Source organism: Protomyctophum bolini (assembly GCF_963924005.1).
Source record: "Protomyctophum bolini genome assembly, chromosome: 3".
Classification (NCBI taxonomy): domain Eukaryota; kingdom Metazoa; phylum Chordata; class Actinopteri; order Myctophiformes; family Myctophidae; genus Protomyctophum; species Protomyctophum bolini.
This window is the reverse complement of record NC_137864.1, coordinates 44,409,902-44,437,081: the sequence shown is the minus strand read 5'-3', so window position 1 is coordinate 44,437,081 and position 27,180 is coordinate 44,409,902. Positions and strand designations below refer to the sequence as shown.

General features: G+C 41.9%; 1 protein-coding gene across 1 annotated transcript; it reads right to left on the bottom strand.

Annotated features, from left to right (window-relative positions):
- Positions 1-22,705: 22,705 nt before the first annotated feature.
- LOC308312465 (uncharacterized protein) lies at positions 22,706-24,939 on the bottom strand (the record flags this gene model as incomplete). Its single annotated transcript, XM_080759072.1, has 5 exons — positions 22,706-22,853; positions 23,229-23,332; positions 23,445-23,578; positions 23,686-23,907; positions 24,762-24,939. 5 exons carry the CDS (start codon positions 24,937-24,939, stop codon positions 22,706-22,708), a joined length of 786 nt encoding a protein of 261 aa, XP_080615198.1.
- Positions 24,940-27,180: the final 2,241 nt, after the last annotated feature.

Sequence of the window (27,180 nt, the reverse complement as noted above, 5' to 3'; positions counted from 1 at the left end):
TGCCTCCCCAGTGTGCCCCCCGAGTGCCTTCCTAGTGCCTCCCCAGTGTCCCCCTGAGTGCCTCCCCAATGCCTCCCCAGTGTGCCCCCCCGAGTGCCTTCCCAGTGCCTCCCCAGTGTGCCCCTGAGTGCCTCCCCAGTGTCTCCCCAGTGCCTCCTCAGTGCCTGCCCAGTGTCCCCCCAGTGTCTCCAATAGCAATACAAGAGCAATAATACAAATTAATCTTAATGTATTAATCTTATTAATTAATTCATCAAATTAATTAATTAATCAAAATTGCGGCCTGTGCCCAGCACCATGCCAAAGCTTTTTCCTGCAGGAAACACTGCTTGTGGTTGTAAATATATTGTTTTCCGTGTTGCGAGGATGAGGGGGTACCTGGAAAAATATCTACCCCAAAAGGGGTACCTGGTCCAAAAAAGTTTGGGAACACCTGGTCTACACAAACACACATACCACTTTTATCTGACTCCAGATCAGCGGAGCCACCCTTCAGGATTCCCGGTCCAGGTCTGTACTACGAGTGAGTGTAAATGTGCGATGAAACCCAATCGCCTACACTGCATTCATTCGTTCTTGTGTGTAACCTTCAGCATTTGATATATGATCGTCTGGCCATAATATGGCCATATTGTAATAAGGGCTTCTATCTCTTCATTAGACCACGTCTGTCCACGGGACATCTTTACGCGTCGCTGCGTAATAATGCCTTCTCCTTCCTTCTCGAGTGCCAAATACCAACTAAGTAGAATGCGGTTCTTTGATGCGCTTCAGGATTCGAATGAGCCTTCACACGTGCCAAACGAAGCTCACTTTCCGACAATACGTATAGGATTCATTTTAATCGCAGTACATCATGCTGGTGTGAATGTGACATAAGCCTAGACCACTAAAAAAAAAACAATAAGTTATAACCCATTTTTAGACGGCCATTTAGACGTCTAATAGCCTGAAAAATGCCCATGGATTACCTCTGCTCCTCCCTTACCTTACCTCCTCTCCTCCTCTCCTCTCCTCTCGTGCTGCAGCAGTGACGCACGCCACCAGGGCGTGTCAGCGGAGCCCAGGCATCTGCTGCCTCAGACCGAACACCACAGGGCCTTCTGGAAATCGCTGACTGTCTCTCCCACGAACCGCGACCACATCCACTCGCATCCACAAGCATCACTTTTCCACCGGCCGCCATGGCGCTCTGCCGTTGGCAACGTGTATAGCCGGACCTCAGCAGCAGCAGCAGCGCATGCACGTCTCTGCCACGGAGCATGACATGGCACTATCGTCTTCGCCGTGTCAGGCCCAGGATCGCTTCGCTGATAGAGAGAGAGAGAGAGAGAGAGAGAGACACAGAGCTGAAGCATGGATCCCTACTAGGGATGTCCCGATCAGGTTTCTTTTACTCCATATGCGATTCCGATCATTTGATCTGGAGTGTCTGCCGATACCGATTCGATATTTATATATTTATATAGAAGAACACTTATACCATCTATCACAATAGTACAATATCCCAAATTACAGACGACATCCAGCCTAATAATGATATGGATATAATATTGATACTAGGAATGCTCCCACCTTTACATTATCATGTAAAGGTGTATTTTCAGGCATTTAACCATTTTAAACCCTCAATAAGTAAACTTGACCTTGGGTTCTGTACTTGGTCTTCTCTTTTTTTCCCCCTCACCAAACATCTTAGCTGAAAATAGCAGATTTACAACTGCTATTTTGTGCTAGGGTTCAAGTGGTTAAAAAAAAAAGGTTTTGTGATTTGTCGTCCTCCCTGTAGTAACTCTGAGGTCCCCCTGGGGCCCTCATTGAGGTCCCCTGGTTCATTCAGGTGATCTTTTGGGGATTGTTTTAAGCCTTATTCATAGTAGTCACAGTGGCAGTAGTGGCTCAGAGGTAGAGTGGCCGCATGGCAACAAGAAGGTTCCCCGTTCAATCAGGGTTCTCCCAGAGTATAAGTGCAGAAGCGCCTTGGATAAAAGGCACCATTTTGCCATTTAGCACATGTTGCGGCCACGTGGTACATGCCCTAACTAACCCCTCAGCTACACGGTTGCTCTCTGAGTCAGCAGCAGCTCACTTTTCTGACTTTTTAGATCAACGATGAAGAAATATGGTCGTACAAAAAAATGTGGTTGTATAATGAGAGTTGCAATTGTTCACCTCGTGTGTAGCTTTTAAATTAAAACATTTATTCCTATTAAGCAAAAATGTTTAAATGTTTAATCATATATATAGCGTGTACTTCAGTTGGACCTTTTGTGACAGCAGGGGTTCGGCACTCCGAAAAATGTTGAGAGAAGAACCGCTCCTCTTATAACTCATCTGATTCCTCGTGGCGAAGAGGAAGAGCGTTCTCTGACAAAGAACAGAGGCGGCGGAAAGACAAGCGGACGTGTGCCTCATCAGACACGGCGCCCTGCTCTCGTCCCTAACCCATTTGGACCCGAGACCAGATTCTACAAAAACGTCTTCATGACACTTTCTAGATCAGTGGTCCTCAAAACTACTTCAAGGACCCCCAGAATTATCTGCATTTGCCCCTCATCTGAAAATATGTTGTTCCAGGGACCTCCCAGAAGCAAATATTTGAGTTAAAAGAACGTTCACTGTGAGATATTTGCACCACATTTTCACGATCTTTAAAAAGAAAATAGCAGATCTACAAGCTCGTAGCGCTGCACTCGGTGCCGTGCTATGAGCTCGTAGATCTGCTATTTTTCAATAGCTAATGCCTAAAACGCCAAAAGGGGTTCCCGTCCTGAATGGGCTAATTGATATGCACCAGCTGTCCTGGTGGAGGCAGTGCCACGGGCGGCTCACACCGGAGAGGGGAGAGCCGCGGATGGCAAGCCCATTTACTGTATACTCGGTGGTGGCAACCGCTGATGCCAAAACATAATCTCCATTACATGATCCACTGTCACACACTGGATATTGTTTCACAAACTACGGTCGTTTGCTGGTGCCACAGTTTTGATACCAATTGAACAACTTTTCAAGAAAGCCATCAAGGTCTTATAAGACAAGAAACCACAATCATTTGTATCACTTTTTAAAGCTTTGGTAATCTTTAGGCTTTTAAAGGTCTCTGCTTGGTCTGTCTACATGGACTGGCTCCTCGAGCCCTCGCCGAGTGTGTGATTTTAACCACAGAAAGACAGACACTGGAAGACACCAGAGGGGACTGTGAGATCCATCGCAGGCAGACCACTGTCTTGTAGACAGAATGTCCTCTCCATCAGGGGAAGCCTACGATGGAGCCTCCCTGATTTCTTTAGTTTTACTGTGTAAGTTAAGTGTAAGTTGTTGTAAATACTTTTGTCCTTTTACTCAAGTAAAAAACTAAGACGGGCCTTTTACTTGCAGTCATTGATGGGAAATCCAAACGTATTGAAACTGCAGGGTTTCTATTCCTGGAAAGTGTGCAAATCGTGTTTGAAGAAAGAAAACCTGACTAATGTTGATGTCACTGCTATGGTGACCATTTTATCATGGGCATTAGTTAGGACAAATATGAAGATAGGTTGAAAATGGGCAAAGTAATCGTTTAAGTAAAAGCAGCAATACCAGAATATAATTTAGAAAAAACGCTATTGCAAGTATTAGGAATTTTATTTGAGTTAAAGAACAAAAGGATTGTCAACATTTGAGTGGTTGTGAGTGTGTAGATTGTCTATAGTCTCAGTGCACAAGAACAAACAGGCTAGAGAGATGAAAACCCACAGTGAGCTGTATCATGGCCCCTCCGCTGGAGAAAACAGGGCAGCCAGAGCTACACTTGTTAATCCAAACAGAACAGCTAAGCTCTTGTAAAACAAACTAATTGCTACTTTGCTGCCGGTTGGGGATTTCTTCCCCTCTTTTGTTTTAAACTTTTATTTCATGTCTGCCTCCTCTTTTATGTGTTTGTGATCTGTGTGTGTGTGTGTGTGTGTGTGTGTGTGTGTGTATTTTTTTTCAAAGGTTAAGTGCATCAAACTCCGGATGTGATGGTTCATTTGATCTGTGACAAGGACAATGAGAATGTATCCCCCTCCGAGGTGCAGTTGTGGTGCGCTATATCCGCTGGGCTTTTATTTGGTTGTCTAGCTGCTGCTAAAGGTCAGGGCGCTGCTGACGAATGCAGCGCAAATGGAGACGTACTGTAGGCCACGCACGCACACGCGCGCGCACACGCACACGCACACACACACAGCACACTCAAACAGACAGCCCAGAGCTGCAGCTGCACGGCTCCCGTTTATTCGTATGACTGAGAAAACTGCTCCACGCACGTGCACAAACACATGCACACACACATGCACACACATGCAGACGGACGGACGGACGGACAGGCTTTGCAGGGGGGAGACAAAGCGGAACAGATGGTTGTTGTTTTCCTGTCACTTGTGTCATGGTTACAAGTTGAATGCCCATACACACCACACCATGACCCCCCATCCCCCCCCTGTACACTAATGGGGACGTATTATAATGCCAGCACTGTTTTTGATTATTTTATTCATTTATTTGTTGGAGGCCCCTCACATGCATGTCCCTCCATAACGAGCAGTCTGGTGACAGAAGGGTCTCCTACAGTGAGTGGACCGTGGCAAGTAACTACATTTCGTTGTTGTCGGGCGGAAAACCTCTTATCTTCGCTGTGAGTCGGTATAGATTTGCCATTTTCGGGGGAAAATTCGGACAAATTTACTTTGGCACGGTGAGTAATGAGTATATTTTGAAGCCAAGATTGTCATGCTTTCACTCAAGTCAAATATTTAATACAGACCTTGAACCTTAAACATTTGTTTACTTGTTGGAACAGCGATAATGAGAAGTATGTTGACAGAAGGTCTTCTCCACACAAGGTCCATTGTGCCAACCTGAGCTCCTGCTATGAGTTCCAGCAGCATGCGCTAATTTCATTAAGTGTGTAACACTAAAGTGGAGACCCACACACACACACACACACACACACACACACACACGCATCTGTGTGACTTTTCTCCCAGCTGCCACTCGTGCGGACACACACACACACACACACACACACACGCACACACAATAACATACGCATGCACGGGCACTGGCAAGTGCACGCAAGCACGCAGGCTTACACACATGCGCACGCACACACATACACAGTACACACACACACACACACACACGTAAAGACACAAGTGCGGTCACGTGGCAGTAAGTGTGTGTGACTTGCACACTTACTTACGCGTGTGTGTACACACACACACACACACACACACAAACAGACACACGCACACGCACACGCACACGCACACACACACACACACACACATACACACACACACACACACACACACACACACGTACGTCCTTGCGCGCAGGCAGGAGGAAGTACGTGTGCTGTGCTTCAGCAGCAGATGGCCCTGGCTGAGCATCAGAGGGAGAGCGAGGAACAAATCAGTGCCCGACCCGTCACAAAGACCACCGTGTCCCCAAACTGGACCTGCGTTTAGTTTACTAATCTTTTATCAACTCACCCACGCAAGCCCCATAGCAGCTGTATTCTATAGAGCCCCATAGCTCCTGTATTCTAGAACCCCATAGAAGCTGTATTATAACCATAGCTCCTGTATTCTAGAACCCCATAGCAGCTGTATTCTAGAACCCCATAGCTGTATTCTAGAACCCCATAGCAGCTGTATTCTAGAACCCCATAGCAGCTGTATTCTAGAACCCAATAGCACCTGTATTCTAGAACCCAGCTGTATTCTAGAACCCCATAACAGCTGTATTCTAGAACCCAGGTGTATTCTAGAACCCAGGTGTATTCTAGACCCCCATAGCAGCTGTATTCTAGAACCCCATAGCAGCTGTATTCTAGACCTCCATAGCAGCTGTATTCTAGAACCCCATAGCAGCTGTATTCTAGACCCCCATAGCAGCTGTATTCTAGACCCCCATAGCAGCTGTATTCTAGAACCCCATAGCAGCTGTATTCTAGAACCCCATAGCAGCTGTATTCTAGAACCCAATAGCAGCTGTATTCTAGAACCCCATAGCAGCTGTATTCTAGACCTCCATAGCAGCTGTATTCTAGAACCCCATAGCAGCTGTATTCTAGACCCCCATAGCAGCTGTATTCTAGACCCCCATAGCAGCTGTATTCTAGAACCCCATAGCAGCTGTATTCTAGAACCCCATAGCAGCTGTATTCTAGAACCCCATAGCAGCTGTATTCTAGAACCCCATAGCAGCTGTATTCTAGACCCCCATAGCAGCTGTATTCTAGACCCCCATAGCAGCTGTATTCTAGACCCCCATAGCAGCTGTATTCTAGAACCCCATAGCAGCTGTATTCTAGAACCCCATAGCAGCTGTATTCTAGAACCTCATAGCATGATGTATAGTTTTTATTTGTTGTTGTTTTTTTTTTATTTGAACAGTTTGAGAATAAAAAGAGCACATGAAAGTACTGTTCAATACAAGAGCCTTTTGGCTCGTTTCCATTGGGGTCCTTCATACTCAAACCATCAAACCACTAAAACCACATAATTGGTTGATCGGACTCCCTCAGGACTCTATAGTCTCTTCTCTTATTGTGGGGAAAGCTTTCACTGAATATAGCTGAGCGACAAGCTTACAAGGTGCTGCGTTGTGACGCGCTGCAACGTTTAAGTGAAGTTAAAGTGCTTTAAGTGGATAACTCCTTTCTCTTCTACTCTGGACAGACCTATGACAGAGGTTATTCCTCAAAATCTATTCAGAAAGCCATACAATGTTCTATTCTAATAATGTGCATGTGCTCCAAGCAGAGCCAACATTGAAGGACCTTTGTAAATCCCAACCCCTTGTTGCATTCAGGAGGGCACCCATAATCAAAGGTACAGTCATGTACAAAAATATGTTTCAGAAAAAGACCACATGGCTGACAAGAACGGAAATGTACAGATGTGGCATGTGTGCCTGCTGCAACAACACATCAGACAAGAAATCACTCAATCATTCCCACACTGGAAAGAAAATTCCTATTCGTCAATTCATTAATTGCAAATCGACACACGTGATTTACATGTTACTATGTCCTTGTGGTCTGGCATACGTAGGGCAAACTAAACGACTCCTCAAGCAGAGAATATCAGAACACAAAACTGCAATCCGTACAGGAAATATGGATTATGCCATTGCAAAACATTATGCTGAAGCAAACCATGGTTCACCTTCTTCATTAAAATTCTGTGGGATTGAGAGAATGGAGATGCCCAGCAGAGGGGGTGATATTCTAAAGAGACTATAGCCCAAAGAGAAATGCAGTGGATATATATACACACTCAATACTATGACACCCCCAATGGACTGAATGATGACTATAGCTTCAAATGCTTTCTGGGTTAAGATTGGCTTTAATGCCTGGATGTGTAACTGAGATATTATACTATGCCTCAAAATGTTTATTCAAATCAGTTTGTGATTGGACCCTGTTGATTAAACTTGAGATTTCAGCTGTAGGTGAACTCTGACCCTTTTTGTATAAATTGACTTGAATTCACTTGATGTGAATGCTCTGATGAAGGCTGCATAGCCGTTCTTTTAGATATATATATATAGAACGTTCCTTTTTGGTGTGTGCCAATAAAAATAAATGGAAATGTGAGTACCTTGTCCCTCGATTGTTTAATTTTTGGATGTGCTATCTTTTTGGAATTTTTTAATTCCTATTTTTTTAACTATGTGTTCTCTGTTGTAAAATAAGCAACGGAGAACCGATAAATAGGTATATCGGTGATAATAAGTGATATTGCATCTGTTCACGAGGTAATTCTTTATCTCCCAAAGTCATGTAGGCTGATTTTACTTTTGAGACAAATACGTTTCTTTCCTTACACTTTGACTTTGTTGTAGTTGTAGGGCATATACTGTAGTTCCAATGCTGAACTCTCATTGAAAGTGTCGCATCAAAGCACTGCAACCGGACACGTACGCACCACTCCGTTTGCTTCCATAGAGGTGACATGCCGCTTATATGGCTCTGAACTGTCAAATATGTGACCATAACAAAGGCCCTATAAATCAGGCATGGCATATGTGGAGTGTGAGACAATAACGCAAAGCATGCTTCAACGGAGGAACTTTTACTTTTATTGGGGTGTTCAGCAGCGCGGCGCTGTCCTCAGCTGAACCCCCACACACTTCAGAGAGAGAGAGAGAGAGAGAGAGTCCTGTACGTTTGACTGAGGTGCTGACTGAGGACTGAGGTATCTGCTGCGGGATCAAGAGGATCATGGATAATATTGGATCAGGGGATAATGGGTTTAATGTGGAGGAGACAGACATCGGGGGTGTTGGGAGGGTGCATGGCAGGCCTACTTTACAGCGATGCCGCCGAGGGGTTGCTCAGATCTTATACTCACAACCAGAGCAAATATTTTGCAATTATTTATTTGTTTCCTTTTTCTCCACAATTTAGTCTTTTGCCAATTTCTGCCATGTTTTTGTATAGTAGGCTACTAGAAGCGTCTAACGCCATGCAGTGAAACTCCCCTCCCCTGCCGGCTTCCCACCCACAAGCACGACCATTTGTGTTTGTTGGATCGCCCATGATGAGGAATCGATCCCGCAGTCTCTCCGCACCACGGCCGTGGGCAGGAGCCATCGGCCCCGCGCCACCCGGACGCCTATCCCAGAGCAACAATTTCTTTCTCATAACTCAAACAGTCTGTTGGTGAACATGGTGTCTTCTGAAATTGGGAAACAAGCGAGCCAGTGGTAAAACGCTGTTGGAATCATGTGGATCCAATCTACTCGGCACATACCAGAACTCCCAGAAGAATCCGTTCCTGACATTCTATGATGTCTGCAGCAGTTCAGTGCTGGGACATTTTTATGTAATGTCACAGGGTTTTTATTTGATTTGATATGCCACTTGATATTATGTTCTCATAGCTGCCTCGTGGTTAACCCATTCTGACCGGGCACCCATTTTGGTGTTAGCATCAAGTTATGCTTTAGCTATTGAAAAATAGCAGATCTACAAGCTCATAGCGCGCCACCGAGTGGCGCGCTACGAGCTTGTAGGTCTGCTATTTTTTTTTAAATCGAAGAACGACTGACATTTTTAGAATCTGATCTCAGGTCAGAATGGGTCAATCAGATCAGTGTGTGTCCTAGTGGAAACCTCGTATGAATCTGATCTCAGGTCAGAATGGGTTAAGAGAGGGACAGGCCCACGGTCAAACAAATATTGCTGCAGCTGTGTTTCCCTTGGCCCCTGAGGGAGTCACTGAGCCCATATACCTGCGCACTATAGGGATATAACGACATGACATATTTTAACAGCGATACGATACAAATCATGAAACATCGTTGACGATACGACACAATATTGGTTCATTATGGTGATACGATACAATGATTTAAAATCGATATAGCGACTATTTAGTAGAGGCTGGAGAGTTAAATTAACATTGATTTTACAATATAAATTGGGGTCCCAGAGATATAAATGCCATTTAATGCGGGGTCCGTATAGTCTAATAATAATGCATGTCAAACTGGGGGTCCTTGAAATTGAACTGGTTTAGAATCACTGCTAGAGCCGTACAAATCTTCTCTTATGGGGGTCCCTAGCATATATTTTTAAATGGGGGTCTACGGGCTAATGAGTGTCGATTTGGGGGTCCTTGACATGAAATAGTTTTGGAACCACTGTTGTAGACAGTGTAGAGGAGGATGTATATGTATGCATCTCTCTCTCTCTCTCTCTCTCTCTGAGATGTATTGGATACACACACATACATATTGTCCAAAATGCAGCAGCCAGAGTTTTAACTAGAACTAAGATGAGAGAACATATTACTCCAGTTTTGGCATCACTGCACTGGCTTCCGGTTGTTTTTAGGATTGATTTAAAAATTATTTTACTTGTCTATAAAGCTCTCAATGGTCTCGCACCTTCCTACCTACATGACTGCCTGCCTAAATATGTCCCAAACCGCCCCCTAAGGTCTTCCACTGCCGGCCTGCTCGCTTTGCCAAAAAAAATGGCAACTAAAAAATACGGGGAAGCAGCTTTTTGCTTCTACGGGCCGTCGGCATGGAACAAGCTCCCACTGTACCTTCGTCAGGCAGCCTCTGTAGACATTTTTAAAGCTCAGCTCAAGACCCACTTCTACAACATTGCTTTTAATTGATCTTTTATTTTTTTATTTTTGTTATTCATGTCCTCACTGTATTGCATTACTGCTTGTTTTTAATGTTGTTGCCTTGCTTTTCTTTTATCCTCCATTTCTCTGTAAAGCACTTTGAGTTGCATTTCATGTCATGAAAGGTGCTATACAAATAAAGTTTTATTATTATTATTATTATTATATTGTGGGGTTCTTCTCCGTCTCCTCTCCTGTAGGTATTAGTGAATCTCCCCCTAGGTCTCATTAATGTTTCATCTTATCTTTTATTCAGTACATTCCATCACGTTTGAGACCACCCTATATCTGAGCAGTCACACAAACATAAAACAAAAAAAATCTAAAGTATAACTGCTTTTGTTCTGCAAAGAGGAGCGGGTATCCATCCATCCTATATGCAAAAGAAGCTCTGAAGTACTTGGTATTTCCTGTCACAACATATTATGCATGAAGTTATGTCTCTGTTGTGTCTTTCTTGGTTGCATTATCCTGCTGTCGGTGTGAGATGGCACTAGCAACTGGCACTAGCAACTGGCACTAGCAACTGGCACTAGCAACTCTCACTAGCAACTGGCACTAGCAACTGGCACTAGCAACTGGCACTGGCAACTGGCACTAGCAACTCTCACTAGCAACTGGCCCTCTCACTAGCAACTGGCACTAGCAACTGGCACTAGCAACTGGCACTAACATCTAGCAAATGAGAACTGGCACTCTCACTAGCAACTGGCACTCTCACTAGCAACTGGCACTAACATCTAGCAAATGAGAACTGGCACTCTCACTAGCAACTGGCACTCTCACTAGCAACTGGCACTAGCAACTGGCACTAACATCTAGCAAATGAGAACTGGCACTCTCACTAGCAACTGGCACTCTCACTAGCAACTGGCACTAGCAACTGGCACTAACATCTAGCAAATGAGAACTGGCACTCTCACTAGCAACTGGCACTAGCACTAGCAACTGGCACTAGCAACTGGCACTAACATCTAGCAAATGAGAACTGGCATGAAATTATTCTGCAGTATATCAGGGGGATCACTTTCAACTTGGAATGGAGCCTAGATTCTTTTTTTTTTATATTAATGCTGCACAGCTCCCTTGAAATGAAATAATGCCATTTTCTTAAAGGTTACAGAGACAAAAAGGTCCTTAGTGTTAATTTATCCACACTCGCAGGGTTTACAAATTCCATTTGTATACTTGCAGAATTAGAAGTCAAGTCAGTGATCGTTTTGTTTGTGTGAAATAACTAATTGTAGGGCTGGTTAAACCACTTTATTGTTCGTAATCAAAATGTCCCCCTCTCTCTCATGGCCATGTTGTGACGGCAATACAATTCATAATTCCCGTTTTATGTTCTCTCTCTTCAGTCTCATTATATGACTGTATGTATAGTCAGTTGGTTCATTATAAGCTCACATTGTTTATGGATATGGCTGAATGGGGTGTTCTAGCAGAGACATTATACATTCTGCATCCATTTGGGTTCGATTTCTATCCTCTCTGCCTTTAGTTTCACCTACTTTACGATCATTGTGAGTCTCCTGCAAACTTCTGAGGCCACGGAAACTGTCTGAGCGGGTTCATTTCTCAATTATATTGTCTGCCGGGTGGAAACATCATTTATGGTCAAAACTGTTGCTTTCCAGGATTCAAATTCAAAAACAAAGAATAAGAGGTTTCTGCTCGACAGCGACGATGTGTGTGCTGCTGCTGACTGTATGAAACTAAAATACAATGAGACATATTATTGGCACCTGCAGGTCCTGATGAAGCCCTTGCGTGAGCACAAACATTTGATTGTTGTTTAAAGACGTAGTGAAATGACTTTTTGGGGCATTTTATTTTGAAGTTTCGGTCTGAAACGGTGTGAAGGCTGTACGTTTCTTCTAAGCAATCAGGCAATGGGTCGGTGCTTATCTGCTATACAAGTCAGACAGTTGGCCAGCTCTAGTTTGCTACGTCGCTTATTTCTAACCTATAATGTAAATTTCAGATACGTATTTTAGCATGCTGATTAAGTTTTAAGATTTAAAATGAGTAATGCATACGCTGTCTGAATGTCATCTTGAATGAGGTTAACAACTAGTAGTTCTGTAATCAACACCAGCTGTGTTGGGAGGACCGTGGAGCAATAGGAATCAACCAGGTGAATGAAATCAAGATTACATTTTATTCATGAGGGCTTCGACACGTCATCACTTAGCACATTTGCGTTCAAAGGAAGTAATACAAATTAGATTTTTATGGAATTTTAAAATAAAATAAACAAAAAAAAAAAATTCCCCATTTTGGCATCTATTGTTAGATATGTCCATATGATGACCACGGATATGGTCAAAAAGTGTGAAAAACGTATTACACTACACTACACTATTTTAAAATAACGCATGAGAGAAAGCAGCATTACGCTATGTGTGTGTCTGTGTGTGGAAATTCTCTTCTTGAGTTGAGTTTTGGTCCAGCACCAGCTTTTGAAAGAACTGTGTGGAAGTACATACAGTCCCAATCTCTTTTTCAGAGCATGGGCTCTCTTATGACCACCCTACCGTAACTGAAACACTGTAAAGGACATATTTTATGACCACCCTCAGTCTCCTACCGTAACTGAAACACTGGCTCTCTTATGACCACCCTCAGTCTCCTACCGTAACTGAAACACTGTAAAGGACATATTTTGAGAAAGCTTTCGGGAAGGACAAAGAGTATTTTATCACAAGTTCCTCTTTGACAGATTGCTTGAAGTGCGCACGCACACGCGCACACACGCGCACACACACACACACACACACACACACACACACACACACACACACACACACACACACACACACACACACACACACACACACACACACACACACACACACACACACACACACACACACACACACACACGGTGTGTCCAGTATTACACACTGGAAGGGTCCAGTATTACCCAGCTTTGCGGGGTATTGGGTATATATTGGAACAACTCTTATCTCTGGCTGTACAAGGACACATATACCAGTTCAGTAATGGAATCACGTGTGTGCTGTACGTGTGATATTAATGTGTGGTGGACTATCTGCAGGGCCTCCAATTAAAAGATAAACACATTGTGCATCTGCTCTGGCTTTAACGAAGAGGATGGCTGCGGTTACACATTCCACACCTGATGGAGCATGTGGGGTCTTTGAACGCAAGCGACCCTATACTGTAAGGTGAACGTCGTGTGGAAACAACCAGTCTACAAGTGCTATGAGCTTGTAGACTGTCTATTTTCATGGTGTAGAGGTTTACTGTTGATAGACGATATACTTAACTGGAGTGGTCTGCACAGAGCCCTGACCCCATCGGTGTTCCAATTCGTCCCAATGGTGCAGTATTCGGCTGATGTCACTGGTGGACGGGTTTCTGAACTGTCCACAGCCCTCCTATGAGACGGACTGAGACACACACCAAAAGTAGTGAAAATTGTGAAAGTGAAGTTGTGAGCTTGCCAGAATGGCTATTTTCAAAATCATTTGAAATAATGGTTTTGGACATACAAGGTTTCCACCCAACAGCAACAGTATATTTACATGAGATATGCCAAATGAACAAGGACCCACTGAACAAAAGACGGCTAAAATGAAAGTTTATTAGACGTCTATCCTTAGATTAGACGTTGATTAGCGCTTAGATGTTTAAACAACCGCTAATCAACGTCTAATCTAAGAATATTTTTAGCCGTTTCTTCATCGCATTTTTAGACGGCCCTTTAGACGAATATTAGAAGTCTATTAGACCAAAAAAAATGCTCAGTGGGGAAACAATGATGACTTGGTCTGTGCATGGTTATAGTCACAGCACAGATGTAACAGCCTATATATTGTGGTAATTTGTTCCACTTCCACTCATGGCTGACAATAACTGATTGGTTATTGCCTCATAGGAACTGAATTCATGGCCTTTACCTTCACTCTAATTGTGTTTCCTCCCTACCTTATTATCAAGGGGAGCAGCAGTGTTTGTGCAGCAGGGCTATTTAAGTCTCATTCACAGCAGTAATTAGAAAAATAAGCATGTTTATGATTTCTGAAATGTCAGTATATAAACGTGCTCCATGTTGATTAATGTCTTATAGTCCATTAGTCCACAGTATTGACAAATAAGTAGCCTCGGTGTGTGTTAATGTCACAGCGTGTCTAATGTGACTTTAATGATGTTTCGATTACGCACAGCGGCTGAATTATAGTTCCATTGAGGGCACAGGCATGGTCTGATATTGTTCGGTGTAGTGATATACCTAGTATACAGAAAAATGAACCATGTTTGTTTCTGCATGCAAGACATTTTCTGGCTTGAGAACTTGCCACGTATGGAATGCTCTTATGACCAAAGCCTATCCTGGAGGTTACTATTAGAGGAAATCTATTATAGAAGCTAATGCTAAAGGAAATGGAGTTAGAGGATATACTGTCAGACATACCGGCATGTTAGAGGAGGCGAGGCGATCATATTAGACTATACTGGTGGAATCAATCATGACTGTTAGATGCTACTGTTTGTTAGAAGCTACTTGTTAGATGCTACTACAGTATACTGTATTAGCGACTACACGCCTCTACATATGGGCCACGAAACAGGTGTTGGACATTATTACCACTCTGCATAAAATGCAGGGTCATGTGCTACGCTATGCTGTAGCAAGGCTCTTCTCCGAATACAATAGCTAGCTACTACATTAATGAGGTACTTTATGTCTAAGAGGCCATACTTTTGGCAAAGTTTGGAGTGGTTCCAATTCCAGCACTTGGTCAATTATGTCCAAACAAAATGTGAATTTGGACTCTGACGCAGGGAAATCCGAAATGGCCTAATTAATGAAATGCAATTATCTCCACTGAAAGAAGTTCAAGCTTATTAATTAGATGTGCTCGTCATCATCATTAGCACTTTAGGGCATAAAAGTATGTTTAGAGCTTACAATGGAATGTTACAATGATCCTCAAGCTGAATAGATTGCGGTCTTCCTTTAATAATTAATCTCTCAATGAGATGGTCCTCCAAGGCTGGTGGTAATGTGAATAACATCACTGACGTGGAATACAAATGAAAATACATGTTCTGTAAGTATAATCAGGTAAGGGTGCATCCCATAGAGTTATTATACAATAGAGAAGACACCCAGAGGAAATCCTGAAGCGCAATGGACATAGTGGCCGAAGAAGGTATTGCAGTTTGGTAAGGTTTGGTCCTCAAACACATGAACGCGCACTAGGCTCCGTCCACTCCGCCGGTCGTCGCGCGTTCATGTGTTTGAGGACAATCCATCCAGAATGCACACTGCTCCTAAACCGGAAGGAGGAGTGGATTCGCCTCATGCGCTTCTGAGCAACTCAATGCAAGTGGACGGGAGGAGAACTTGGGTGTCTTCTCTATTGTATATATACTCTATGGTGCATCCTTACCCAACTTGCAATATCCTCGCGGCCCAGCAGTGGCCCCAGGCCCACAGGTTGGGAATCACTGGCTTATACAGAAGTATTACAGAAGTCTTTCCGGTGTATGGCAGAGGCCGTCGAGTTAGCTAGGATCTCAGACTGGATGAAAGGCTTTCTCAGGTCCAGCATCAAATACATTGGAGGAAGGAAAATAATAAGTCCCTACTTAATTTCAAACTGTGCCAGCTTTATATTAACTCTGAAAGTAAACACATCAAAGCCTGGAAGGATAATTAAAGGGAAAATGGACCATGTGTTTTGGCATTTGAGAATGCCAACGAATGTTCTGCCAATTGTGAAACTTTCCACTTAAAGGGACACTTCACCCTTTTTGCAAAAAAATATATGTTAGACGTTTAGAAGCTTTAGAACACTTTCCTGGGGGTCTTTATGTGTGTAATATGTGGTTTTAGATATTTTAGATTGTAGCAGTGAGCCTGTTGTCTCTGATGTCATGGACACTGGGCTCACTTCCTTCCTGGACTACATGTTGTCTCAGTAAGACAGCTCTCCCCCCTATCCACAAGGAGGAGCAGTGCACCAAAGAATTATGGGAATTGTAGTCCAGGAAGGTAGTGAGACCAGTGTCCATGACATCAGAGACAACAGGCTCACTGCTACAATCTAAAATATCTAAAACCACATATTACACACATAAATACCCCCAGGAAAGTGATCTAAAGCTTCTAAACGTCATTAACCCTCTTATTCCCAGCCTTAAATCACATCTTTTTGTGGCTTAGGCCATATTTGGCGACTTTTTGAATGACAATAGAAAAATGTGAGATATGACCACAATGGCATGAAATATCTCATTTTCAAGCTGCATGTCTCTACTTCACAATGAAAAAGGAATTATGACTCTAGCATGTTCCTTCGTTGACTTATAAGCATTTTAGTACAACTTGGTTTCACTGTTCACTGAAAACCAAGGTGTATTAAAATGCTTATTACTAAACAATGGAATATGCTAGAATCATAATTTTTCTTTCATTGTGAAGTAGAGACATGCAGCTTGAAAATGAGATATTTCATGCCATTGTGGTCATATCTCACATTTTTCGATTGCCATTCAAAAAGTCGCCAAAGCTGGCCAATGCCCCATTTCTTAATTCGTCATTTTCATGCAAAAAGAAAAAACAGCGGTCTAAATAAATTATATATATATAATCCGGCAGTTTAACTGTAACACCCAAAACTGCCACCAGATGGCGGGAACGCACCATTATGCTGAAAATGCCGTTAGACTTCCTGTTCAAGGGTGTAAACAACAAGTGAAAGTTTGACATCTCAGAAGATACCCTGACTCTTCCGCATTGCTAAACTAGCATTAGCTCTTTCTTATTTTACTCAAATTAAGCTCAAAAAAGGCCCAGAAGATCTCAAAATGTCCGATTTTTTTGCCGCGATTCACATAGAGACGGCGCGCGTGCACGATAGTGCACGATCGCGCGGATTTCGGCCGGTTTTTAGTAGATTACATAAAAATAAAAAATAAAATGCAAAAAAATCGAAAAAAAATGATAATTTTATTTAAAAAAAATTGAATTATTGTCTACCACGTCCACAACGTCCTTGGCCTTGAGGGATTTGTTGATAGCACGTCAAAAAACACGTCCTTGGCCATGAACCAGTTAACATATTTTTTTTGCAAAAAGGGTGAAGTGTCCCTTTAATGCTTACATCATTTTTGCCATTTTATGATTTATTTAGATAGGAGTAGAGAGAGACGTTTCTCCTAGTCCAAATGCCATTCTCACTAGTCATAAATGTAATTAAAGATATCAACTATAACATTATTACTATAGTAGAAATTGTATTTCAAGATATCTTAATTTATCCTAGTCAAAATTATATTCCAGATATATTGAAATCCTTTGAAAAGTACAAGTGGCCATTTTAACATTTAATAGGTAGACTGGATCTGTACATTAGTTATCTATAATAAATACAGTTCTTCTAGTCAAAATTAATGTTTCAGATATGACAATAACGCCTCCCATGCAGACCAAAGCAAGACTCCATTAATCTAATATAGATCAAAGCACATGGTTCCCTCAGTGGGTCCCCTGTACCACACTTTTGGGAACCATGTGCTTTGATCTATATTAGATTAATGGAGTCTTGCTTTGGTCTGGGACTTCTTCCTGTTTTGGCACCCTGCATGAGTTGAGGAGCAACATTATCTCGTCAACGCTCAAGCCAAGGTCAGGTAATGGCCTAATAGTACCGCTGGCCTGTATAAATGACAACCCTAATGAAGAGGATTGCTGTGATTTCACAGCGTGTCCCCCATCAAAAGGTGATCCCTGCAAATGGTGGTGTTATCATAATCGCCATGTTTACCATCTCATACTGATGATCACCCAATCAGGCTCTGCCATCACAGCAGGTAAAGGCCTCTGTCGACGTGGGAGGTAGGACGAGGCATGCAGGCACAGAAATGGCTCCCTGCAAACAAGCCGGAGAAATTGATAGCAATTGTGGAAGAAGTATTTATTTTGTTTTACTTAAGTAAAAGTAGCAATACCACAAAAAAAGGGCTAAAGGCCATAGTAAAAGTACAAAAATAATGCTGGGGTAGAAATTTACTCATAGTACCAAAGTAAAAGTATACAAATGTTTAAAAGAAATGTTTTTTTTAAGTAATAACGGATCTACAAGCTCACAATGCATCATGATGTGACGTGCTGCCTGTGAGCTCACATATTGCCTTTTTTCAAATAGACAAAGTATGAAATAGGGCTTTGGTTTTAAGAATCTAAAAAAACGCTTTTAAGTTTTCAAATAATTGCAGTGCAGGTGAAACTTACAATACTTGCCTCTGAGTAAGAAGCATAAAGCATTGAAAATTTGAAATACTCAAGTGCAGCATAAACACCTCCAAATTGCACTTGAATACAGTACTTGAGTAAATGTATTTAGTTACTTTCCACCACTGCTCGATAGTCATGTCAAACAGATAACATCAGTGCTCTTTTGTTGCCTCCATCTATTCCTGCCGTGGCTGCTGGACAGCTAAATAACCTTTAAGACCGACCAAAATGGCTTGAGCAGTTAAATAACCTTTTAGAGTTTCTAGTCGGAGACAGATAGCTTGCCTAAATAAGGCCTCCACGGAGGCAATTGAGGCCTTAAATCAATGTCTGTCTGTGACAGCATTGTAACCTCATGAACACCCAACATTCTGTGGGGCGACCGTTCGGCGGAAATTACCGATCTACAAGCTCACTGCTGGCATCCAAAAAACACGTTATTGGGACCAGCTGTTTTAAAGCTAATATAGGGCAATGGTTGCCAAACAATCGCTCGGGACCTTGGTTGCAGAGCCATTGTTTATGGGTAATGAATAAATATCCTTAGTTTAGTTTCACTTGAGTTGAGCACTCTGTCCACCTTTGGTTGACAGGTTTAATAACATAAACACGTACAAACGTACAAATAAACATAAGCTAAATCCACAATATGTCGAAAATCTTCATAAACATGTAATAACTACTTCACTAGCTACAGTACGTACCCACGACACGATGCTATCAAAATGATACAGGTAGATGTTGCTGGATATCACAAACAATACACAGCCTCATAAGCCATGTGCTAAACTGAATTTACTTCCTGGTTGCAGGTGATCACATGACTACTGCTACTGGTCACATTATACTGATATACACTGTTCTTAATGTGACCACGCATAATTACAGAACATATAGAATTACTTTAAACAAAACACACTTAACAAAATAAAAATATCAACTTGCAACATTAAATGTTGTAACAACACATCACAACACAGGTTACACAACTGGAAATTGTCTTTTCAACATGTCCCTGCTATAATCTCTCTATTGATTTTCTGCTATAGCCTAGACAATTGTATGAATATTTCGTACCCCCTTCATAAATGTGCTCACCGTGTCTGTTTAAGAACTCATAGGGAGAGGCTATACTCTCTGTCCCTCTGGGCATGAATGTTTTATCATGGGCCAACTCGTTTATGAGAAAATATTGTTGCTGTGGAGGGCAAAGTGAAATAGACTTTTTCCTTTATGATCGCTTACACTAGAATTTAGTTTGCTGGTCCGCTGCTTGTGACAGGCCTGAATGAGGGCCAGTGTGAGTAGGTACTAGGTCCTCTCTGTCACGCTACGCTGCCTGTCATTTTGAGGGTGGTCAGGAGCTGACTACATCTGAAATAGTTTGAATATCGTCGCTGTCAGCTGGAAACCTTGTATGTCCAAAACCAAAAGCTGTTATAAAAATATGTTATAAAAATAACCTGTGCTCCAATTAATCCAATGTAGTTATTCAGTCACAAGCTCTGGCTAATACTTTTGGTTGTCTCAAAAATAAAAATAAAAACAACACACACACACACACACCATTTTTCAAACATCTAAGAGCTCTTAACGTGCCACGTGTCTACACATTGTGAGCTTGTAGACACTGCAGTATGATGAAGTAGCTGGGCATTAACTTCTGTTAAAAACTTGAACAGCTAGAATATGGACATACAACAGCAAGGATATCAATGCAGACGTTTCCTTTCTCTGTATGTCAATTGTGGCATCAGATCAAAGATGCACGCGGGCCCCTTTCATCCAAAGTGACTCTGAATGCTTACATACACTATTGTAATTCCATGGCAAAGACACACACAAGAGGAATGAAAGCCTGACAAGTCTAAAATATACAGCACATACAAGCATACGACTCCAGGAATTGTGTGGGGGAAAATGAAGCTGACCCAGTCAACAACTTAGTTATTTTGATTTGCTGGCTTGCACATTGAGATTGAAATGTTGCTATGTTGGGACTTTTTATTGAGATGCAAATGATGGCACTAGGTTATTTTTAATCTCCAGTCAAGGATTCTTTATGTATCCACTGGCTTCGCCTGTGCTCTGCAAATGTACGATGTCATTTGTGATTCAATATTTTGGCAAATTTGCCCTACGGTATATACTGTAGGTTGTTAAAGGTGGCCATGTGGCTCTCACAAAATGTGCCCGCAATTTTGCGAGGGGCTCAATTTGTTTTTTTAACCTTCCTAGATGATAAATCCACTGAGAAACAGACCGCGTTGTGAGCTTGTAGGTCTGTTATTCTCAGCTGCTCTTGATGAATTATAGGCTTAGTGCTCATGGAGGTTTGCCCGCCTGGCCGACCAACAGGTCAGAGATGCCAGTGAAGCAACAAGGACACAATCCCCTACCAGCTTCCCCAAACACAAAAAAACTGGCCGATGTATTGATTGGTGCTCCCAGCCAAGCTGGAGGGACCACTGCTGGGACTTGAACCCCGGGCTTCTGTGGTGATTGGCGAGTGTTTTATCTCTACACCACATGAAGGCCTGGGTGCACTAGCATTTAATATCATTGCTGTCAGGCAGGGATTCTATGTTGATTCTATAACTCTATACTAACTATAGCGAAAACAGCCGTCAAGCTGCACATTCATTGTATCATGTTTTCACTATTTGCAAGAGATCTGTATCGCAAACCTACTGATATAGGAGAAATACACTATTACGAGGGGATAGTTTTCACCCCACATGCACACCTGATTTGAAGTCTGCCAATTAGTCAGTTCCTGCATTATAGTCGGATGCAAAGATACAAAACTACAACGTTGTTGGGACTTCAGTGACGCTTCTGGCACTCTGCTTCCTCCGACATGCGTGATGACGTCAAAGACCGTGCATGTGAGCAACACAACAAAAAAATACAAAGCGACAAAGCGATAATTATGCTGTGTTGTCTTATAAATACATCTCGTAATAAATATATAAAAAATGTCACGGCGGACATGAGAACATTAACATGCCCCTCACTTCACACAAGAGTGATTTCTGATTAAATGTCACCTAAAAACAGCTTGCATGTTCACTTATATCTGGCAGCTGTGTATAGCCTTCAGCCTGCATTATATGGCTTCCATCTTCCTCATCATTTCACACAATTGGGGCAGACAGGTCCTGTCTGTCTGTGATATGTTCTTCTCACTTATTTCATACCTCCCTGCATCTGTCTCACTGGGGATTCTCAGTTTCCTCTGCTGTTCCTGACAACAGCGCGACAGAAACACTGGTATACAATTACAAAGACTCTCATTCTCTATTTGTTCTGTCTGGCCCCTACTGTCTGTCAACACTGGTCCCGTCTCAAACCCTCATACTTGGTATGAGTCATACCGTATGACGTATTGATGAAAGGCCAGTGTTTGACCAAGATCTGCTGTAGCCAACATCTAACATGGTGTAATATAGCTCAACATGCTTTTCATTCAAGAGATAAGATCACCAGGAAACATAAAAAGAACAAATATTAAAAAGAAAATTGAAAAACTTGAAATAACATTACAAGAAAGTAAAATGGAAAATAAAGTGCAAGATGGTGAGAAATGATAAGAAATACCATAGATGCGTAAAAACTTCTCCAGTAGCGTTTTAAGAATGAGACACTTTATTCATGTACATGAAGCATGGTAATATCATGGAACAGGTAGTTTTAAGGTAGTGTAATTGATATTTTTGGTTAAAACAAAAGGTTATTGCTAAAAAAAAAGTTTAATCTCTTTATAGTAATCATTGCTATGCGAGTGTTTGTTCTCCAGCTCTTTAGTAAACAGAAAATACATTATCAGGTGGGTTACAAATTCATCAGGAGAGAGAACCCCAAAAATATCATTTATCAGCATGTGTCCCATGCACTTCCAATTATATTTCTCAATACTAATATGAGAGTTCTCTCTCCTGACTGGACGAAATTGGTATCCTGACCAGAAAATGTAATTCTACTAATGAGGTGGAGAGATTTGGAGACCCCATAAATAGAACACTATACATAGCAATGATGTCTATGATCCCCCCCCCCCCTATATCCTATATTCCTATCACACAAATATTTAGCGCCCCCCTGTAGTAGCTCTGAGGACCCCCTGTTGAAGGCCCATGCCCATTGACTAGACAAGAGAACTGCTCTGAGGACCCCCTGTTGAAGGCCCATGCCCATTGACTAGACAAGAGAACTGCTCTGAGGACCCCCTGTTGAAGGCCCATGCCCATTGACTAGACTAGAGAATTCTTTCACAGATCCATTGTTTAGTTGGATGAAAACACGATGCATCATGCCAGCCTCTGCCCTCCTCTTTGCGAGCGGCATTAATAAAAGTAACACAGTCTCCATCTCCAAAGTTATCGGGCTCACCAGGGGCCCAGTACCTGGAGAAAGAGCACCATTTCATGTATTATAATGCGGCTCTAGTATTCTGAAAACGTCCATAGATATTCTAACTGCAAATAACACAAACAGTGTTTGTCAATTCTGATCAGGTAGGCCTATATTGTATATCTATATATTGTACCTGTACATGGATGGCTTTCACTATCAATATTTTAGTTTGTATTCATGACCTCAAATAATAATGATAACTGCACAGTAATATAGGAACAGGTGAATACAGTACACAATACACATCCTAGTGTGGTGTAGGTCATTATTCATGCCTTTTAATAGCAAAACGAAGCAAATCAATGTGAATTATACTTATTTTTTTGTTGAAATGAACAAGAGAGTGAAGGTAAGTGTAGTCTCACGTTGGTGTGCTCAGCGGCGTTCCATCCACCCACTTAAATGATCCTTCTTCCTCTCTGTCAGTCAAACCCAGCCACACCCACTGGTTGATACGCTCAACAATGTCCTGGACAGAAATGCTGCTTGTTAGCTATACATCTCTCTCACACACACATAACACATACATGTGCACACACAAATCCACACGCACGCACACACACACACACACACACACACACCTGTTTTTCTTTGCTGTTGATGACCATCAGGTTTGATTGTCTGTCTCTGCAGTACTGTCGGCTCTCCTCCCAGGGTTTCTTCTCAGTAGAGATGTAATAACACTGATCGCCATCCAGTTTAAAGCCGTCTGATTCTAACAACAACAACAACAAAATATGTAAGGGAACTGTTTTCATTTTTCATTTGCTCAAATGAATGACGGCATGATATAATAATGAAGAAAACGTAGTAATCACTGACCACACAGCCTCCTCTTCAGGTTGTCTCGCTCTTCGGTTACACGGTTACATCTTTTCTGCAACTGGTCAAAACTGGTCCTCAACTGGTCACGCTCTTCGGCTATGTCGTTGTATCTGGTCTGTAACTGGTCTCGGTCTCCAGTCCGGTTGTTGTAGCTGGTCTGTAAGTTGTCAAGTCTGCTCTGTAATCTGGTCTGCTGTCGCTCTTCAGTCAGTGTCTGGTCTGCATGGAAAACATTTCCAAAATGGGAGATAAAACATTTTCATATGATTATTTCAGGGGTTCCCAGTCGCATGGGGTCGCGGCCAAAAAATTGAACTGTGGACCGACCCCCTCCGTCCCCATCCCCCACCCTGACAAGCACTTGGAATTGTAGAAGTTATTGAAGCTTCATTCAGTTTTACTCGGTTCCACATAATAGTCGGTCAGTCTACATTAGAAGATGTATTTTCAAAAATGTTTCTTATTTGACAATTTGGTCAATGTTTGACCATTTTTTATAAGATAGCTTGTTGATTACTTTCGACACGGTAATGGCCTTTTTACTTTATTTTATTTTAGAGTTAGTATTAAAAAGGTCTTAGAGGTCATTCAATTAACGGGTAGTCACTTTAGAAATGCGCAGATACGATGTATACACTATACTGTATATGTTGTTTGTTTACTGTTGAGAAAACAAAAAATACTGTCACAGCAACATGCAATGACAATAATAAAAAAACGAAGATTAAAATAAAATAAAATACTACTACAAATAAGAAGCCTTCAGCAAGTATCCACATCACCATGTCATATAGCCTAATTAATGGCAAGATAAAAAGGCATGAGTGTAAAACAAGGCATGAGGCAGTCTATGCAGAAAACACTATAGCAGCATTAGTAAGCTGCGTCTACAGTTCTGCAATATTTCTGTCGTCACAGAAGTAGGTTACTCACGTCAACATAACAAGACAAGACACAATATACTGTATCTATAGGCCTACTGTATGTATCTGAAAAACAAACAAACAGACAACACTGCATTTGTATACTATAGCAGCAGTGTTCATTCCCTTCAATAAATAAATAAAACATACCTTCATTCCCTGTCTGTAGAATGGCCACCTGCTGCTCTGTAGTCTTCAGTCTGGCTTCCATGGATTCGATCGTCGTCAGCAGTTCACACATATCAGGCTGACAGCTCTTCTCTGTGATCACCTCACTCATTTCACAGCAGCGAAACAGAAACACTGCTACGACTACAAAGCCTCTCATCCTCGATTTGGTTCCGTCTGTCCGTTAAGACCGTCAACACTGGTCCTGTTTCAAATCTTATACACTTTCTGGTGTCGAGAGTCCTCCTGGTATTACCCAAACCTCAGTATAACCACTGTTGACAACTGAACAGAGCTCCTTTTTTTTTAAGCGTGAAAGGCCAGCGTTTGGCCCAGTTTACGGGTAAGTCCAAAGTGTGCTGTGCTGCACACTGACAAGTCTCATGGCAGCCCCTGAGCAGGGTTTGTGCCAAGTTTGGTACTGATTGGAACAATGGAGGGCCTTGCAAGCCTGGCTGTTACAACATCCACCATCGACCCACCAGTGGTGGAAAAAGTACTCCATTGTTTTACTTAAGTAAAAGTATCAATACTGCAAATATGCAATGGAGAACTATACCTATGACAATAATTTTTTTGATACAGGAGTATTGATACAAATATCAAATAAAATCAAAACTGTTCAATATCGCGTGCGGCCATTACTCTCGACAATTACGCAGCAACAACAACACCTCTCCTCAGTCATCATGCCGTCCCTTAACCATGTTAGCGACCATATTTACAATATGAAAACCATGCATCCGTCACTTAAACAATTGTAGGCTACTTTGGATTTACTTGGAACCTGCAGCATTTGGTGAGTAATTCATTGTATTATGTGTTGGACGTTTATAGTGGTTGTGCTAATAATCAAGCACCTGCTGCTAAAGGGATCCTCCTGATGCTTAATGCTACAAATACAAATACACTGTGTAGCTTTGCATCTTTGTATCTTTTGCCCGTGTGAACACAGCATAACGTTGTGGCAGAGTAGAAGTATAGTGTACCTTGGGTTGGTATTGATGGAGGGACCAGAACAATATAAGTATAGTGCACTATAGCACCTGTGTGCTGCAGATCCCCATCTGACAGGTTTTGTAGAGACCAAATAAGAGAAGATGTACATGTTGTTAACAATTATTCCAAATTGTTCCACAATTTTTCACAATTGTTATTGTTCCCCCCCAAAATGTGTGACAAGGCAGTTAAAGTGTAAATAGATTTTTATGCTAATAACTATGACATAAATATTCTGTTGAGTATATTGATGCATATATTATATTGTATATTGATTCAATATCGCGTGCAGCCATTACTCTCTGCAATTACGCAGCAACACCTGCACCTCTCCTCATCATGTCGTCCCTCACAATAAAGTGTCTCCTCTTTACCTACCAATGCTGCACATTTTACCCAGGTTATTAACAGGAGATTGAGGAACAAAGATACGGGACTCCACTGTAGGTGTAACTTAACATCGTGGCCAGGCAGCGAGAGAGAGAGAGAGAGAGAGAGAGAGCCAGCCAAGGGTGCATGGCGGGGCGTTGACTGACGCCCGGCGGTCAGTCGGAGCTCGGAGGCCCCCCTGAGACTGGTGAAACATAGCAAAGGCCTCCAGTGGTTGTAATAATATTCAAAATCTACAAAGTATACTAGTAACTAAAGTACAATTTAGATCTGAAATATAGCGGAGTAGAAGTAATTAGTATTGAAAATTGGAATTCCCTTAAAATTGTACTTAAGTACCGTACTCAACAGCCCAGGTTGTCCCAGCAGGTAACCATGACAACACGAGTTCTACATGAGTAGAAAAGAATGTGCTATTTTATCATGATTATTAGTGAGGACCAATTAAATAAAGATAGGTTGAAAAGTGGTGAAGTGGTCCTTTAACCAAGACCATGTACTGATTTTTTTCTCTTTCACTTTATTGGAGTACTTCCAATTTTCAATACTCTAGTCTTCTGCTCCACTACATCTCAGATACAAATATTGTACTTTTACAATTATTAGAACATTTTGCAATTAGTTTGTAGATTATTATGACAAAACCTACATTTAACCACTTCAGCCCTGGACATAATTGAAAATAGCAGATCGGCAAGTTCACAACGTGCTGCCATGTGACGCATTGTGAGCATGTACATAGTTATCTTGTTTTCAAAGATTGTTTATACATTTTATATTTGAAAACTAGCTTGTAGATCCGCTATTTTCAAAGGAATGATGCATTATATATATATTTTTAAACTACTTTTACTTCAGGGTCAAGCAGGGTCTTGATATTAGACAACTTATAGGCATTTAGCAGACGCTCCTAATCCAGAGCGATTTACATTAAGCAAGAACTAAAACATGGCAATACATCATATTCATAAAACACATTTAATAGCCTATACTGTTTGCCTGCATGTATAGC